Genomic DNA, 17,670 nt, shown 5'->3' with positions numbered 1-17,670 from the left:
TCCCGGCCAGGAACAGAAAAACATGCAATTGTAATTACTAAGATCTTGATTATTATTTGGATGTAAGAAACCCACATATTTGAGTGTACTACTATAATGTCTGTAATATGAAACTAATTAAGCCAAAATAATTTTTGTCTCTTGATTTCTAATATGGCTAACCTTAGTTTTATTGCAAAAAAAAAGTGTTGAGAATTTTACTCGTTTTGCAAGAGACAAATGCTCCAAAGTGATGTGAATAGTAGGTTAAGTAATAATCAGAGCACTACTTAGTTTATTTTATTAGACTAGCAGCCCACCTGATATAACAGTCATTTTGCCATCATAGTGATACAGATGCTTTAAACACTTCTTGCAGATTTCTAGAAATAAAAATTAAAATAAGCAAGAAAATAGTTAGAGAGCACCTACCTGACCTTGACGAATATAAATCACCAGGACCTGATGGTTTACATCCCAGAGTTGTGAAGGCACCAGCAGATGTTGTCTCAGAACCATTGTACCATATCTTTCAAAAATCCTGGAACAACGGGAAATTACTCGAGGATTGGGAAAGAGCTGATGTGGTTTCTATCTTCAAAAACAAACAAACAAACAAACAAACAAAACAAAACAACCAGACCCAGGAAACTACAGACCAATCAGCCTAACATCAATTCAGGTAGTCTTCAACTTACGACCACAATTGAGCCCAAAATTTCTGTTCCTAAATGAAACATTTGTTAAGTGAGTTTGCCCCATTTTACGGTCCTTCTTGCCACAGTTAAGTGAATCACCATAGTTCTTAAATTAATCAAACTGTTTGTTAAGTGAATCTGGCTTCCCCATTGACTTTGTTTGTCAGAAGGTTGCAAAAGGGAATTATGTGAGCCTGGGACATTGCAACTCTCGTAAATATGAGTCAATTGCCAAGCACCTGAATTTTAATCACATGACCATGAGGATGCTACAACAGTCATAATTGTGAAAACTGGTCATAAGTCACTTTCTTCAGTGCCATTGTAACTTTGAACGGTCACTAAACAAATTGTTGTAAGTCGAGTGCCTAAGATGATACTGGAAAAGATAATCAAAAAACAGATCTGTGAACATCTAGAAACAAATAAAGTTATAACTAAAAGCCAGCATGAGTTTATTAAAAACAGATCACGCCAAACCAATCTTATTTCATTCTTTGACAAAGTGACTAAATTAGTAGACCAGCAAAATGCTGTGGACATAGTATACTTAGACTTCAGCAAGGCATTAGACAAAGTAGACCACAACCTATTTCTTGGTAAGCTAGAAAAATGTGGGATAGACAGCATCACCACTAGATGGATTTGTAACTAGCTGACAAACCGTACTAAATGAGTTGTCCTTAATGGTACTACATCTATATGGAGGGAAGTAAGCAGTGTGGTACCACTAGATTCTGTCTTAGGCCCAGTACTCTTCAATATCTTTATAAACCAGTACTCGTCAGTATCTTTATAAATGACTTAGATGAGGGAATAGAAGGGGGAAACTCATCAGATTTGCAGATGACACTAATCTGGCAGGAATAGCCAACACCCCAGAAGACAAACTCAGTATCCAAAAAGTTCTTAATAGACAATGGGCCCTATCCAACAACATGAAATTTAATGTGGAGAAAAGCAAAGTTTTACACTTAGGCAGGAAAAACCAAAGGTACAAGTACAGATTAGGCGAAACCTGGCTCAAAAACAGAACTCTGAGAGATCGACCTAGTGGACGATCACTTAAGAATGAGCCAGCAGTGTGCAACAGCCTTAGTAAGGCCACGCCTGGAATACTGCATCCAGTTTTGGTCACCACATTACAAACGAGATGTTGAGACTTTGGAAAAAGTGCAAAGAAGAGCAGCTAAGATGATTAAAGACCTGGAAACTAAAACATATGAAGAACAGTTGGAGGATTTGGGTTTGGCAGTCTAGAGATAAGAAGGACTAGAGGTGACATGATAGCAGTATTTCAGTGTTTGAGAGGTTGCCACAAAGAGGAGGGGGTCAACTTATTTACCAAAGCACCTGTAGGCCGGATAAGAAACTAATGAAGGAGAGAAGCAAGAAACTGAGGAGAAACTTCCTAACAGTGAGGACGTTTAACCAGTGGAACAGCTTGCCATCAGAAGTTGTAGATGCATCACTGTAGGTTTTTAAGAAGCAACTGGACAGTCACTTGTCTGAAATGGTATAGGGTTTCCTGCTTGCGCAGGGGGTTGGACTAGAAGACCTCCAAGGCAGGGCTAAAATGCTCCCGGTTCAGACCGGATCACCCGATCCGGTAGCAATGGCGGCGGATGGTTTGGAGAACCGGTAGCAAAAATCCCTGCACTTACCCCCCCCCCATGCCCAGCTGAGCCACGTGATCATTAGAGGCTGTTTTTTACTTTTAAAAGCATTTTTTTTTCTACAACCTCTTCAGCCAAAAAAAAAAATGCTTTTAAAAGTTAAAAAAAAAGCCTCTGATGATCCAGCAGCTCAGCTGGGATTGTCAGAGGCTTTTAAAAGCATTTTTTCCCTACAACCTCTTCTGTTGAAGAGGTTGTAGGAAAAAATGCTTTTAGAAGTTTAAAAAAAAAAAAAAGTTGGCCATGCCCACCCAGTCACATTACCCCACCACCACCAAGCCATGCCTACAGAACCGGTAGTAACAAATTTTACATTTCACCACTGCTCCAAGGTCACTTCCAGCTCTATTCTGATGGTTTGGATTCAGCTGCTATTTATCAGATAATTCTCAACTAACTCACCCATTCTCTCTTGAATATTTATGCTGGCTATCTTTTACATTCCTTCTTCCTTCCTTCCCGCAATTTCTTACGAGGTAGAGGGAGAAAAAAGTACAAGAATTTTAAACTGTGATTTCACTATAAATAAGGCTTACATCTGAAACAGCAGTTGCTGTATTGTTCTCATAATGGCTTCAAACCTTTTGTACAGTAAACATACTTATCTGAGTTTTTGGATCCTTGTAAATCTAGTTTTGAAATTTTTGACTTGATAGTTGTGAAAGGACAACTGTGTAACAAAATGCTGAAATTCCTACTGTTCAGCCTACTGTTCATTTAACCTGGACTTTAATATTAATTTAAATATTAATATATTAAGAGATGAAAGACTTGCTTAAGATCATAATTAATATTTATTTATTTATTATTTTATTTGTTTAAATTTCTATACCGCCCTTCTCCAATGTAGGACTCAGGGCGGTGAACAGCCAAAGTAAAAACAAGACATACATACAAAACATACAAAATCTAAAATCTGTTTAAAATAATTAAATAATTTTGGCCGTAATTAAAACATTCCAATTTAAAATCCGTTTAAAATTTGACTCAAGCCAGCCCAGCTAGTTGAAATAAATGGGTTTTTAGGGCCCGACGAAAAATCCGGAGGTCTGTTATTGTACGTAGCTCTGGGGGGAGGTTGTTCCAGAGGGCGGGCGCCGCCACAGAGAAGGCTCTCCCCCTGGGGGTCGCCAGCCGACATTGTCTGGCGGACGGCACCCTGAGGAGGCCCACTCTGTGGGAGCGTACTGGCCGGTGGGAGGCTATTGGTGGCAGAAGGTGGTCTCGTAAGTACCCCGGCCCTAAGCCATGGAGCGCTTTAAAGGTGGTCACCAACACCTTGAAGCGCACCCGGAAGACCACCGGGAGCCAGTGCAGCTCGCGCAGGAGAGGTGTCACGTGGGAGCGCCTCGTCGCCCCCAAAATCCCCCGCGCGGCCACGTTCTGGACCAGCTGGAGCCTCCGGGTGCACCCCAGGGGGAGCCCCATGTAGAGAGCGTTGCAGTAGTCCAGGCGGGAAGTGACGAGTGCCTGAGTGACTGTGCGTAGGGAGTCCCGATCTAGAAAGGGGCGCAACTGGCGTATCAGGCGGACCTGATAAAAAGCCCCCCTGGCCACGGCCGCCAAATGATCTTCTAACGACAGCCGTGCGTCCAGGAGGACGCCCAAGTTACGAGCCCTCTCCGTGGGGGCGAGTGATTCGCCCCCAATAGCCAGCGATGGCGTCAGCTGGCTATATCGGGACGCCGGAAGCCACAGCCACTCGGTCTTGGAGGGGTTGAGTTGGAGCCTGTTTCTCCCCATCCAGGCCCGCACGGCCTCCAGGCACTGGGACATCACTTTAAGGGCATCATTGGGGTGGCCTGGGGTGGAGATGTACAGCTGGGTGTCATCAGCGTACTGATGGAACTCCACCCCGAAGCCACGGATGATCTCACCCAGCGGCTTTACATAAATGTTGAACAGAAGGGGCGAGAGGACCGACCCTTGTGGCACCCCACAAGCAAGGTGCCTCGGGGTCGACCGCTGCCCCCCTGTCAACACAGATTGCGACCGGTCAGAGAGGTAGGAGGAGAACCACCGCAAAACGGTGCCTCCCACCCCCAACCCCGCCAACCGGTGCAACATGATACCATGGTCGATGGTATCAAAAGCCGCTGAGAGGTCTAACAGGACCAGGATAGAGGAGCAACCCCTATCCCGGGCCCTCCAGAGATCATCCACCAATGCGACCAATGCCGTTTCCGTGCTGTGCCCAGGCCGGAAGCCGGACTGGAGCGGGTCTAGATAGACAGCTTCATCCAGGTACCGGGGAAGCTGTTGCGCCACCACACTCTCAACAACCTTCGCAATGAAGCGAAGGTTGGAGACTGGACGATAGTTAGCCAAAACAGCCGGATCCAGAGAAGGCTTCTTGAGGAGGGGCCTCACCACCGCTTCTTTCAAAGCGGCCGGCAGGACCCCCTCACTCAAAGAAGCGTTAACAATCTTCTGGAGCCAGCCTCGTGTCACCTCCCGGGAAGCCAGTACCAACCAGGAGGGACACAGGTCCAATAAACATGTGGTCGCGTTCAGCCGTCCCAGGACCCTGTCCATGTCCTCGGGAGCCACAGGATCGAACTCCCCCCAGATAACACTCTCAAGACCTGCCTCAGTCATCCCGTCTGGACATACCCAGTCAATATTGTACATGTGTCTTATGTTTCTTTCTCATTTACACTGTACCTTTAGATGGTGAAAAAGGATACCACGGGAAGCTGTTTGGAAAATATGTTGCCTAGCATTATATTAAAATAGTGGGAGCTGACTTTTATTAGTAGATTTTGCAGGTTCTTTCCATTTTCAGCTATTAGAATAATGTCTCCAGCATAGTGTAAGTTGTTGATGTTTCTTCCTCCAGTTTTATAATTACACTAATTTTCTTACAATCTAGCTTTCCTTAATACAGTATATATTCAGCATATAGGTTGAATAAATAAGGGAAGAGAATAGTTGTCTTGTTCTGTTCCTTCTGACTTAGTAATAACCAGAGTGCCAATTTAATTTTATCTTCTAAGTAATAGAGGTTTTTATAAGTAGGAAATATTTCCTATCTACCTTCTATGTTGACATCTTTACTGTACAGTATTTCAGTGTATTCCTCCCATCTTTCTTTGATCTCCTTTAAATTGGTTCAGATACATTTGGAAGGCACAAAGTTGGAGAAGTCTCTTTTATATGGTAACAACAACAACAAGAACAACAACAACAACAATAATGTATAGTTGAAGAAGAAAAAAGGACATTGTAAGAATATCTAAAAGACAGTGAAGAAGATGCACTGAATCTAATATACTAGGAAGGCCTATTGAGAGACAAATCTGGCCTATAAGAAAGATCAAATTAAGAACAGAAAAGAGATATGGCAAGTCGAACTATTACATGGCAGTACATAAAAAATAGTAGGCAGAGCAGGTAACAACAAGACCTGGCAATGGCTAAGAGCAGGAAAGCTGAAGAAAGAGATGCAGGAGCTAATTCTGGCAGAACAAGACTTAAGAACAAATTCATACAAAGACAGAATTGAGGAAATGAAGAAGTTAACATGCTCCAGGACTTTAGATTTCAAACACTGTCGCATAATATCCCAGACTAAACATTGTTGATAAGAATGAAAGAAAAGTCTGGATAGTGGACATTGCAATACCTGGAGACAGCATAATAGATGAGAAAGAACTGGAAAAGAAAACAAAGTACAAAGATCTGCAAATAGAAATGGAATGACTGTGGCAAAAGAAAGCAAAGGTAGTACCAATAGTAATAGGTGCCCTGGTGCAATCTCAAAACACCACTTAAATTGACAATATTGACATTGACAATTGACAATATTGGCATTGACAAAATCACTATCAGTCAATTGCAAAAGGCAGCTTTACTCGGAACAGTTTACATTCTGCTCCGATACCTTTAACACAATGAGACATCAACATCTGCCTATCCTAGCTCCTTTGGAAGGATTCGGTAGGTTGATAAAAATGCATTTGATTGATTGTGGGACTACCAACAACAATAACAACAACAACAACGGGAACTTACTATATATTTGGGTTTTTATTTGAGTGTATTTAGTAAATATATGCAAGAGTCTGTATCTCAGAAATATTCTAAGTGCTTTTCCATTAATTGTTCACTCTTCACTTACCTTTTATAGTAGTTTAGTCTCTAGCTTTAGTTTTCTGTTGTAAAGAATGATCTTCTGGTTCTGTTCAATTCATTTAGCCTTCATTTTTCTATCAAAATAGAATGGAATAAGTGAAAACTTTAAACAGGCATGTTGTTACATTTCATCAAAAAACTTTAGACGTTTGTGTGTGTGTATGTATGTATGTATGTATGTATGTATGTATGTATGTATGTATTTCTCTTTAGCCAGGTTCTACCTACGTAAACCAAGATATTATGCAGCCCTAGTTCAGTGAAATCACAATTCACTAGTTTCTGGGCTTTTTTTCTTCTGGCAGCCAGCAGACCCTTTGCTGCCCATTGGGAGACTAAGATAGATCTATTTTGGCCTTATATCTTTATAAGGCCTTATATCCTTAGTATCTATGCCAAATTGTGAATCTCCTCTCCTACATTTCCAGTTATGCATTTGATTTGATACATATTTCTAGATGTGTAATGTATAAACTGGACACATACATGCTGTGTCCAGTTTATACATGCTGACTGCAAAAAAATTTTTCTGGATGTTTAAAGCACCCTGCATAAAAATTACTATCCTGAATTTTATTTGGAATAGTTAGAATTCCAACTTGACTAAAATGGGTAATATAAATCTCATTGAAAAAATTTTTTTTTCTGGAAAATGCATATTTGGAAATGTCTTTTCTGTAAATGAACTTCGATTTCATTTGTTGAAATTATATTGTCAGCTATATGTCTGTTTTACTAGTAATATAATCTATTTTCAAAGAAAAATGGGACCAGAGCATACTAGGACATAATATATGAAAGATTTAATCTGTTGGTGATATATAACTCCTCTTCATAATGTTTGTCAGTCATCATTTCCTAAGTTTCGTCTGATTCATTATCAGTTAGTTCTTTTGTATCCTGTTTGCCCATCACACCCAGATAGCAAATAAGCAAGATTAACTTTGCATCAAAAGTAAAGCTAGACCTGGGTGTTGCTTGTAGAGTGATAGAGCTTTATGCTTTGATGCCAAGGTTTGACAGAATTATGCATTGTCCAGCATGGTACAAAAAACTGTGGCTGTACTCTTCAATAATGTTTTAATTAAAGAATACCTGGGATGACATGACTACAAGGAGTCCTGCCCACATTTGATTGATTGGCGCTTGCAGAGATTAGAAAAACAATGTAATATTGGTGCCCTTGTATTGTTATCTGGAGATAAGGGGATATATAATTTGGTTTTGTGTACACTCTGAACTTAGTAATTCATACATAAAAATATATGTTCTACTTAGTGCTTACTTAGCACTAGATTTGCTCATTACTTCAACAAACAATCCTTAAGTCCTATTTAAATTAATTTACATTTAAAAAAATAGTAGGAATACATGGCATACAGTCTTAATTTCAGGTCCTCCAGAGAGTTGTTGGTGACTCTGCTTTTCAAACCATATCAAATGATATGTATGTATGTATCAGTGGTGGGTTGCTACCGGTTTGCCCCAGATCGGGCGAATCGGTAGCGGCGGTGGCAGGAGGCTCCGCCTACCCACCTGGATGCTTTTGCGCATGTGCAGAAGCGTTGTGCGTGCACACGAGTGAACTGGTAGCAACAGGTTTTGAAACCCACCCCTGGTATGTATGTATGTTAGGGTGTGATGAAATCTCTTAATGCTTGCCCACTGATTCATACACACCCATTGGTTACATACATATACCTATTAATGCATGCATGTTTTCACATGTAAGCCCAAATGTTATTTGAAGCAGTGATGAGCTTTCAGACTGGATAACGGTGGTCTAGTTTTCTTGTTTTAAAACAATAGAAAAAGGGAACACAGGCATCCAGCCCAAAGCTCATCACTGCTTCATTGATGCCAGTCATGAAAGTTTACACCATCAAAAGTTATTTGTTTGGTTTTGCCTTAGTAAATTGGATGAATCCAGCCATAGTTGAACCTGAATTCAATACATTTTCTCTTAGTATTCTTAAATGTGTGAGTAAGAAAATGTATACTGTTATGGAGGGTATTTTAGTGAAGAGGAGAGAATACCTGGCTCTGTCCATTATTGGCATTTTGCTCTGAATAGTTTTTCTCTGAAGAGTAGACTTTCAATCCAAGAGTAGACTTTCAATTGATTTGAAGGCCTTTGTGTTAAAAAAAATATTTTGAAGTATTTGTTTTTGTTATTTTGCTTGTTAACAAGTTGCTACTGTCAGATGAGGACAATTTTATTGACTGTTGTTAAAACTACATTATTAAAAATAACGGTAGCAACAAGTATGTAGCTCTTCTTTTAAGGAAACACAGCTCCATCTACACTTCCTCCCCAAAACAGATCTGATTCTTTGTTATTGCTCTCTTGTATGTTTCATTCTTTTGAACCCTTCAGAGTTATATAATGGAGTTGTTTTTGGTTTGTTAATTTCAGTTGCTCAGAAAAAGTGTGATTTGTTTATAGTTTTGTAAATCCTGGTTTGAACTGCAAAACGTTTACCACAATCTGTTTCCAAGTACTGTGTTTCTCCGAAAATAAGACCCTGTCTTATATTTTTTTGAACCCTGAAATAAGTGCTTGGCCTTATTGCCATGCACTCAAAAGCCCGATTGGGCTTATTATCAGGAGATGTCTTATTTTGGGGGAAACAGGGTAAAAATTTTCCACCTCACTGATTACCGTGTGAAAACTTTAACCGTGTTAAATACTGTAGAATATGCTCAGTCTGTATTGCCAGCTTGCTGTAATTAGAAATATTTCTATTATGTGATATAGCATTAACAATATGTCCACTTTCTAGGGGCAAACCATTGTATATGGAAAGTTTGACAACATTCTTCCAGAGGAGGCTGAATTTTACTTTGTTTACAAAGGATCAGTACAAAAACATGTGGTTTTTGCCAAACAAGTTACTGAAAACACTCTTGAATCTATCATTCCAGGTGAGTGGTGTAGCTTTGCTACATTGTCCATTTGTCTTCTTATTGCAGCATTTTAATCTGTTTTGGAAGGGCTATTAATTATTGAATTTTGATTATTTAATTGTTATCACAGCAGAAGCCAAACAACAGCAAGAGAGTTTTTGTTTCTTGTGTACAGTTACTGAGCTAAGATGTAAAATCTGTTTCCAGATAACCACTAAGCATAGCAATAAGTGGCAGTGAATTCCCCCAAATGTCTAACTTTTTCTTAGGAGCACTGCATTCTCCACATTGCTTAGTTTCTCCTTCACCAAGTCAAAGCATTATTTGTGATCCTACTTAATATATACAGTTTAAAGAATCAGGAATGAAATCCTTTTATTTACAATATATATTCCAAACTAAAGCATGACTTATAAAATTTGCTAGTTTTTACAGCTTTTTGATAGCTATTTGTTAACTATGGTTAGACAGACATAGGCAATATTTTTCCATTAACATTGATTGATTAATATGATGTGCTATTAAGTCATTCTTGATTCCTAATGATCTCACTGATAGATTTTTCTTCCAGATAATCAATCCCTAGCATTATCCAAGCTATTTTTTAATCTTCTAGTAAAGGGGGCGTAGACTAATCTGGATTCTGTGGTTATCGGGTGCCTTGATAAGTTGCTTTTCCTTCCCATTTTGAGCACTCTCTTTTCAGCACCATTATTATGTACTTAATCATGCCTCAGCAATCACAACTGAAGCCAGAATGTTGGTCATAAGTCATTGTGGTCACTAAACGAGTTGCCATGACCTGATTCTATTTTACTACTGTTTATACAACATTAAATGAATCATGTGGCTGTTAAGTAAACCATGTGGTCATTAAGCAAATCCATTCCATTGAATGGGTGTTCTTTGCAAGAAACCAGTAAAAATGCTGGAAACTGGCAAAAAAGTTGCATATTGTCTCATATGATTGAGGAATATTGTAACTGGTCATAAAGATGAACTGATTGCCAAAGCACTGGAACTGCAATCATTGATCACACTGGGGAGGGATGCAGCCATCCTATCTTTGAGAGCAGGTCATAAGTAGCTTTTTGAGGTAACTTTGAACAGTTGTTAAATGAGGACTACCTGTAATGAAGTAGCTATTGGAGAATCCTCTACCCTTGACATGCTAGTATCAAATACTGATGAATGCAGAAGTAATTATAGTACTATTTGCATGGCCAAGCAGTCGCAACCTGGCTTGTTGTGTCACAGTGGTGATCAAATAAAGCTCATGTAATACAATCCTTTTTGTTTGTATTAGTAAGAGTATCTTTGCTGATGGGGCAACTCTATGTACGCTTTAATCATAAATTCCAGAATTCACAACCAACATAATATGGTTAGGGAATCTTCTGGCATGTTTTTGTGCCTGGACTAATTGGTGTTCTGGCTGGATATTAGTAACACTTGCATCCCAATAAAGTGGACAATGTAAATTGCACTGAATAAAAAAGAACAACGTAAATAAGGCAACTGACAACTGAAAAATATATCAATCTTTCTGTTACTTCTAATATTACTATGCATCGCCTATGTATTTTCAGTCTAGTGTATATACGTACATGGTGAATACTAGCAATTGTTTATTTTTTTTCTGCACATATAGTATATGAGAATGGAATCTGACATTAATTCCGATTTCTCATGCTTTAAGAAATGGCAATAAAATGTATTTTTGTAAAGGCATGTATTGAGTATATAACATTTAATTGTTATACTTTTTCAGCTCATAGAGAACAAGAAGATGTTTCTGTCTTTGTGGTTATGTATGGAAAGGAAAATGAATTTGTGATTCTTGGCTCCTCATTTCTTACCTTCAAGCATGACATTGTTTGCGAATTAGCATGTTTCTTGGTGAGTCAGGTCAACTGTCTCACTCCCTCCAGTCATCACACCCTTCTCAGTCAGTTTGATTTGATCGAGAGAGATTTGCAGTCAATGGATCATGATATTATGCTGGCCATGGCCTGTGAAGAGATTCCATCTTCCTGGAACATTGTTGGGAATAGTACAGAAGATGGTAAGTAATTCTCATTTAATTTATTTATTTTTTCTTTTATAGCATGTGTGATTAGAATTAAAGCCTGTCTTTTATCCAGCAGCTTGAAGTTGAATATGCGATACTCCTTCCTCTGATTTTTTCTCATCATAATAAAATTGTGAGGTAGATTGGGCATAATATCTGTACCAAAATTATCCACAATTGGGATTGGATTTGAAGCTGTGCTTCCTTGGTTCTACTATATCTTTACTGCTATATTACTCTTTTACTTCAGCTTTGCTTATTCTTTTCTCATGTATTCTGATTCTTATTGTTTTGTATATATTACCAGCATAAAGATCAAAGACAACTAGTACAACAGAAATTAAATTTAAATTGTAAAATTAAATTAGGCACCAGAAATTAAACTGAATATTCTAAACAGATTTGTGTCATATTACTGCTAATATATAAAATAGCCAATGAGCTAGGAACATTACAAAGCAATGAGATTTTTTTTGATAGTTTTTTAAAAAAGTTGTTTCCTTAGTACATCTAATTCAGTTCATGAATAATGCTTGTCAGCAACTGATGATAATTCAAAACCTGCTAACAAGATTAATGTGGCGCTAATATGATGTTTTCACTTTGGTTACTAGCAGATGAACATTTTTTCTGATTCAAAACTGTTATGTAATAACACGTTCTTATTATATGAACAAAAGGAGACATCCTTTACATTGAAATGATGAAAAGAATGCTGTAGTGCAGGAATTTTCGTAACCAACAACTTATTTATTACAACTACTAATGCTTTGTCATTGATTGATTTAACCTTTATTGGGTATGATTTGTGTTTAATAACACCATCATGATGAAAAATATAGATGGTTATATTTGGATTTTGAATTCAATTGAAAACCTGAATTTCGCTCTTGCGTGGAAATTGTTTAGCAAAAGTAGATTTTATCTTATTTATATATGTTTTTAAAATTTGTATCCTGCCTTTCATTCAGAACTCAAAACAATATACTGGTACATAGAACTTCTGTCTCCCTGTGAGGCAGGTAAGGCTGGGAGAAAGTGACTGGCCCAAAGTCAGTCAGTGATTTCCATGATTGACAGTGGAGTTGTCTCAGTTTTCAGTTCTAGCCTAATGCTTTAACAGTTACAAATGTTCTTCTGGGTACTTTGAGACATGCAATTCACAAAGTAATTATGCGTAATCAGAAAGATTACACAAAGAGATCTTATATATGACTTTCTGAAGTTTGACTTTAAGTTTCATGCCAAGACATTTCTCAAAGATGGGTTTCTTCTAAAGTGATCGCTGCTAGTGAAATTGGGCTAAGAAAGCACTTCCATTCTCATAAGGGTACATAATTGTGTCTGGTGCCTGCCTTTGTAAGAAAGTAAAATCCAGTTTATTTAGTTCCAGTTAATTTTTTTCCTCCTAAAGAGTTTCATACAAGACATAATTATATTAGGATTATAAAACATTTATTGTTACACAGTATGATGTGATGAATAATATGGCTCTTCACCTCCCCATCTTCCCAAACTGCAAGACCATGTTACAATGCTTTCTTTCAATTGGTTTGCAAATCATCTCCAGGAATGCTATGAGATGAAACTGGCAGAAATCTGGAGAAATTCTTAATTAGTTTTGTGATAAACATTAATAAAGGCCAAAGGCAGAAAAACCCTTTCCCAATGGGTTCCCTTCATATATATTAGACAGCTACTTTTATGTTCTTCAGCTCGCATGATCTGTGCAGGCTGTGGAGTTGTTGAATGCTGAAATTCAAGCATCTCAGGACCATCGCAGATGCTCTAGAGTTTTGGTAGTCTTAACATTAAAAAGTGCAATTTAAGTAACTCAACTCCTTCTTAGCTAATCTCAAATTACTTACGTTTTCTTCTCTTAGGTTTGCCTCTATCAGCTCAGTCGTAAAGTACTTCACATTACAAGTTTTGCCTTAAAGTTAAGGCATGTTATACTTTTCATTCTGTTCTGTCTTGCAACTAACCCTGAGCAATCATGTGGGCTTATGAAACATAGGGATTCACTGATGGATTCCTTAATGCCATGGTGCTTCAGACATCTGGCTGGTTAGGAAAGTGTGCTGTGCTAGATACCCATGTACTATTTTGATAAGAAATATTTACCATATAAAGAGCAAAACTAAGATTATTATTCCTTTCATTCCTTTTGGGCAGTCAATCCAAGGTGTGTACAGGAAACAAGTAGTTCAGAGAAACAAAATTCAGTATGCTTATGGGAAAAAGCTGCTGCCACTTACTCTGCATACACTAAATGTAGGAAAAACAATATTAGTAAATCAATGTGAAGAAGTAGCCTTTACAGCAGAATGTTATAATTTCACTAGTATTTTGAGATGGGCAGCAAACAAATTTACTAAATAAATAGGAAGGATTTATGTTTCTTGGTAGATCAGGATTTTTTAGATGAACTGTAAGTGAGCTTAGTTATAGCTGGATTCTTCCTGCCATAGGAGCAGGTAAGCAAGTCACTTAAAAAATTCAACTGTGATCTAAATTGGGATCCCTAAAATTTCTATCCCAATTAAGAATAAGATTTGGATAGAGTCATAAAGGCCATCTACGGATTTAGATCTTATTATAGGCAGATCACAAAAGAAAGCCCCACAATCCACTTACTGGCTCCTATTGAAAGTGCTAAGCAGGAAAAAAAAAACTTGCTTTGTTTGCATCTGCTCATTTTTTTTTATTTTTTACTTTGAAAAACTTAAAGTTATTGGGAAAAAAAACCCCCACCTCCCAAACATCATGGAAGAAATCAATGGCAAATCTAACTCTGTATTGGTTCCCAAAAAAACCTACATGCCCATTAAATCATCAGAAGTCAAACCTGACCTAAAAAAAAGACTTTTTCCCTTGGTGCCAATTCCCCTACCCATCAGGCAGTTGCACACTGATTCCTGTTATTATCAATCATTCAAGTTATCCTTGCTTTTTGCAGATGTGATTTACCTAACATTGGTAATGTTTGTTACCATTGGTAGTATTGTGAAAATCATGCTATATTTGGTTCTGGATTCCCCAAAATTCAAAAACCAATGAAAAACAAAATGTGTATCCGCTAAAGAATGAATTTTAAGACTTGCTTCCAGCAGAGGTGCTTCCCCACCTTCTTGTGAGATAAGCCTGCTAATGGTAGAGAGGGAATGAATGATTGCCAGGAGTGAGAACAAAGAGCAGCTGAGACCATGGCATTCTATCTGGCCTTGGTGAAAGTCCTAATGGCAGAAGGGTTGGCACAATTAATGATGGGCCTTTCTGAGCCCCTGTGCCTTTGGCAGATCCCTCATGTTGACCCTGCCAACATCAGATGGCTTTATGTTAAGCTTATTTGCCTGACTGCAACTACTTAGCAATTCAATTCAATTAAGTTCAATTAACTCTTCAATTTCAGATATTGAATAATGCTTTCTAGGAATTATTATATTATGAAATTTGATTTTTACCAAGCTTTAACGTTTGTTAGCATTAATTCTGGACTCTAATGAAAACTGCAAGAAGGAAACTTATTTAACTTTCTTTCAGAAATTGGAATTATTTCCTGTTTTTATTAATGCAGGCTAAAGTTTTCTTCAAAGTGGATTAATAGTTACTTATTGCCCAATATATTTGTCATAGGATTGTTTTTCTGTACTGAACATTATATTAGTTCTAGGTTGTTTTAATGTTAACAAAACCTTGAGTCCCGTTTTTCCATAGCACTGCACTGCTTATCAAATGAAACACAAACAAGACTACCATTGGGCTGCATTTAGCACATTGTGTTGCGTTCTTAAACACTCTGATAAGAACAGTTGTCTGGGTGATGTGAAAATCAGTACAATAATACAGTCCAACTATAAATAGCACTATCACTGAAAACAAAACAAAAGAAACAATAACAACAAACCGAAGCAGCAGAGCCAGTATAGTCTTGTGGTTGGGGTCTTGGATTTAGGAGGCCTAATCTCTCCTAAACCAATGAAGTCACCATTGGGTGACTTAGGCACATCACTTTTCAGCCTAAATAACCTAGTAGTGGTCAGTGTGAAGAAAACTGCTGTGTGTGTTTATTTGTCTGTTTGTGTGTGTATGTGTGTCTGTCTGTCTGTCTGTCTGTCTTGGTATGTTGTTTTGAATTCCTGGAGAAAAGATGACAATTGTATCTGACAAGCAAACAAGTAAAAACGTAAAGTTGCACACAGGCAGGAAAAAACACTTAACAGTAAAAGAGGGGCAAATTTGTGATTAAATTTGTGATTGTATTAAAGGTTTTGATTGTATTAAAATTATTTTTAAATGCTTAGGAGAATAAAAAGGCATTCACAGGACACAAGAAAGTCTACAAAGAAAGTCTACAAAGGTCCCCAATCTTTGTGACTTGGCAGCCAAGCTGGGGGTGGGGAGAGGGGAACTGGGCCACGTGACGGCCAGGTCAACGCACACACACTCCAGCCATCAACTCACGTGATCCAATTCCTAATAGGCCATGACCCAGTAAGTAAGGGGTTGGGGACCTCTGGTCTACAGTATTGGTGTCTGATAAGTATTGTGAGGGCATTCAGTGATTACAAGTCATCCTGAAAATCATACAGTGCTTTGTCAGTTAGGAAAAGAGAAAATTGCCTTGTAATGACTGATCTTGCTGTATCAAACTCAGTATTGTCAAAGGTCTGCAATGGCTCTCAAGTGTTCAAGTGGCATTTTTTTCTCTTTTCAGAGAAAAGTGTTTTGCTTGAAAGATATCTGTTCTGCTGTTGAGTACGTATGATATTGCAGTTATGTATTGTTTTCTGCCACCGTTTAATTTTTGTGGTTGATTGTTATATGTGGCCTTATATTCTTTTTAGAATATATTTTCTAAACTTTAAATACAGATTTAGAGAGGAAGTAATCTGCCTATGTTCAAAATTAAGACATCTGAATCTTATAGTCATTCATCACAGTAGTGGGTTTCAATTTCGGCCGCTACCGGTTCGCTCGGCGTGTGCGTGCTTGCGTGTGATGCTTTTGCGCATGCACAGAAGCTTCTGTGCATGCGCAGATACGTCCGGGTGGGTGGGCGGAGCCTCCTGCTGCTGCCGCTACTGGTTCGCCTGATCCGGGGCGGACTGGTAGCAACCCACCACTGGTTCATCACACCTCAGTTCTAGATGATAGCTTCACTAAGGACTATGCTTCAATAGTTCCTGCAATTTAAGGCTATTGATGAGCTTCCTTTAGCTTAAATTACTTTGAGACACTTAGTAGCAAAAAAACATGCATTTATTGAAAGAAGTGGACACACTATTATGGTGTGAGTCATCAGTTTTATGTTTTCTTCTGTCAGCATGAATAAACTTTCATTGTACGTGTGCCATAACACTTGTTCTTAGATGTTTTTCTCCCCTTGCAGTTCAGTTTGTTTTAAATAAATCAGCAAAAGATAAATGGTACTTGAATCTTATCACAAACTTTTCAAAATATGGGTTGTGTGCCAGCATGCACAATTGTGGTTTGATTCATAGTAAAAGCATATGCAGAACTTGTTTGCTAAGAACGAAAAAGAAAGTTGGTGGCAGATAGCAGGGTGTGATGAGTTTTCAAGCACAACCTTGGCTTTGCAGAGTTGCTCAAGGTAGGAAATTATCTGCAGTATTAGAATCTTCAGCTGATTTTCAGAGGAAAAAAAAAGATATTGGGTTTGAAAGAGTGGTGGGTTGTTCCTGGTTCGCACCGGTTCGCAAGAACTGATAGTAAAAATTTGTAGTAGTTTGGAGAACCAGTAATAACATTGGCTGGCCACACCCCCAAACCGGTCCCTGCTCCGGTCTCCGCTCGCTTACCCTACCCACCTCATCAGAGGCGCTTTTTTTTTTTTTACTTTTAAAAGCATTTTTTCTACAATCTCTTCAGCCGAAAGAATGTTTTTAAAAGTTAAAAAAAGCCTCTGATGATCGCGCAGCTGAGTTGGGATCGTCAGAGGTTTTTAAAAGCATTTTTTCTACAACCTCTTCAGTCGAAGAGGTTGTAAAAAAAAAAATGCCTTTAAAAGCCTCTGGCAATCCCAGCTGAGTTGCCTGATCGTCAGAGGCTTTTAAGAGCATTTTTTTCTGCAACCTCTTAAGGTTGTAGAAAAAATGCTTTTAAAAGTTAAAAAGAAAAAGTTGGCCACACCCACCCAGTCACATTACCCCCCACCAAGCCATGCCCACAAAATAAGCCACGC

The 17,670-nt window shown here is 38.4% G+C and overlaps 1 protein-coding gene across 3 annotated transcripts in view; it reads left to right on the top strand.

Moving 5' to 3' along the window:
• Positions 1–17,670, top strand: part of ARHGEF28 (Rho guanine nucleotide exchange factor 28) — a 144,730-nt gene that overhangs the window by 23,733 nt on the left and 103,327 nt on the right. For all 3 annotated transcript variants that reach the window (XR_015732105.1, XM_034441149.3, XM_034441152.3), the window contains exons 3-4: positions 9,271–9,412; positions 11,166–11,459. Coding sequence is in view for 2 of the 3 variants with exons in the window: in XM_034441149.3 (XP_034297040.2) it covers positions 9,271–9,412; positions 11,166–11,459 (436 nt within the window). In the remaining variant the exon portion in view is untranslated. The remainder of the gene's footprint in view (positions 1–9,270; positions 9,413–11,165; positions 11,460–17,670) is intronic.

This window comes from Pantherophis guttatus, chromosome 2, assembly GCF_059756535.1.
Source record: "Pantherophis guttatus breed Tessera chromosome 2, ASM5975653v1, whole genome shotgun sequence".
In the NCBI taxonomy this organism is placed as follows: Eukaryota; Metazoa; Chordata; class Lepidosauria; order Squamata; family Colubridae; genus Pantherophis; species Pantherophis guttatus.
The sequence above is the reverse complement of the archived record's forward strand: the minus strand, read 5'-3'. Positions and strand labels throughout refer to the sequence as shown.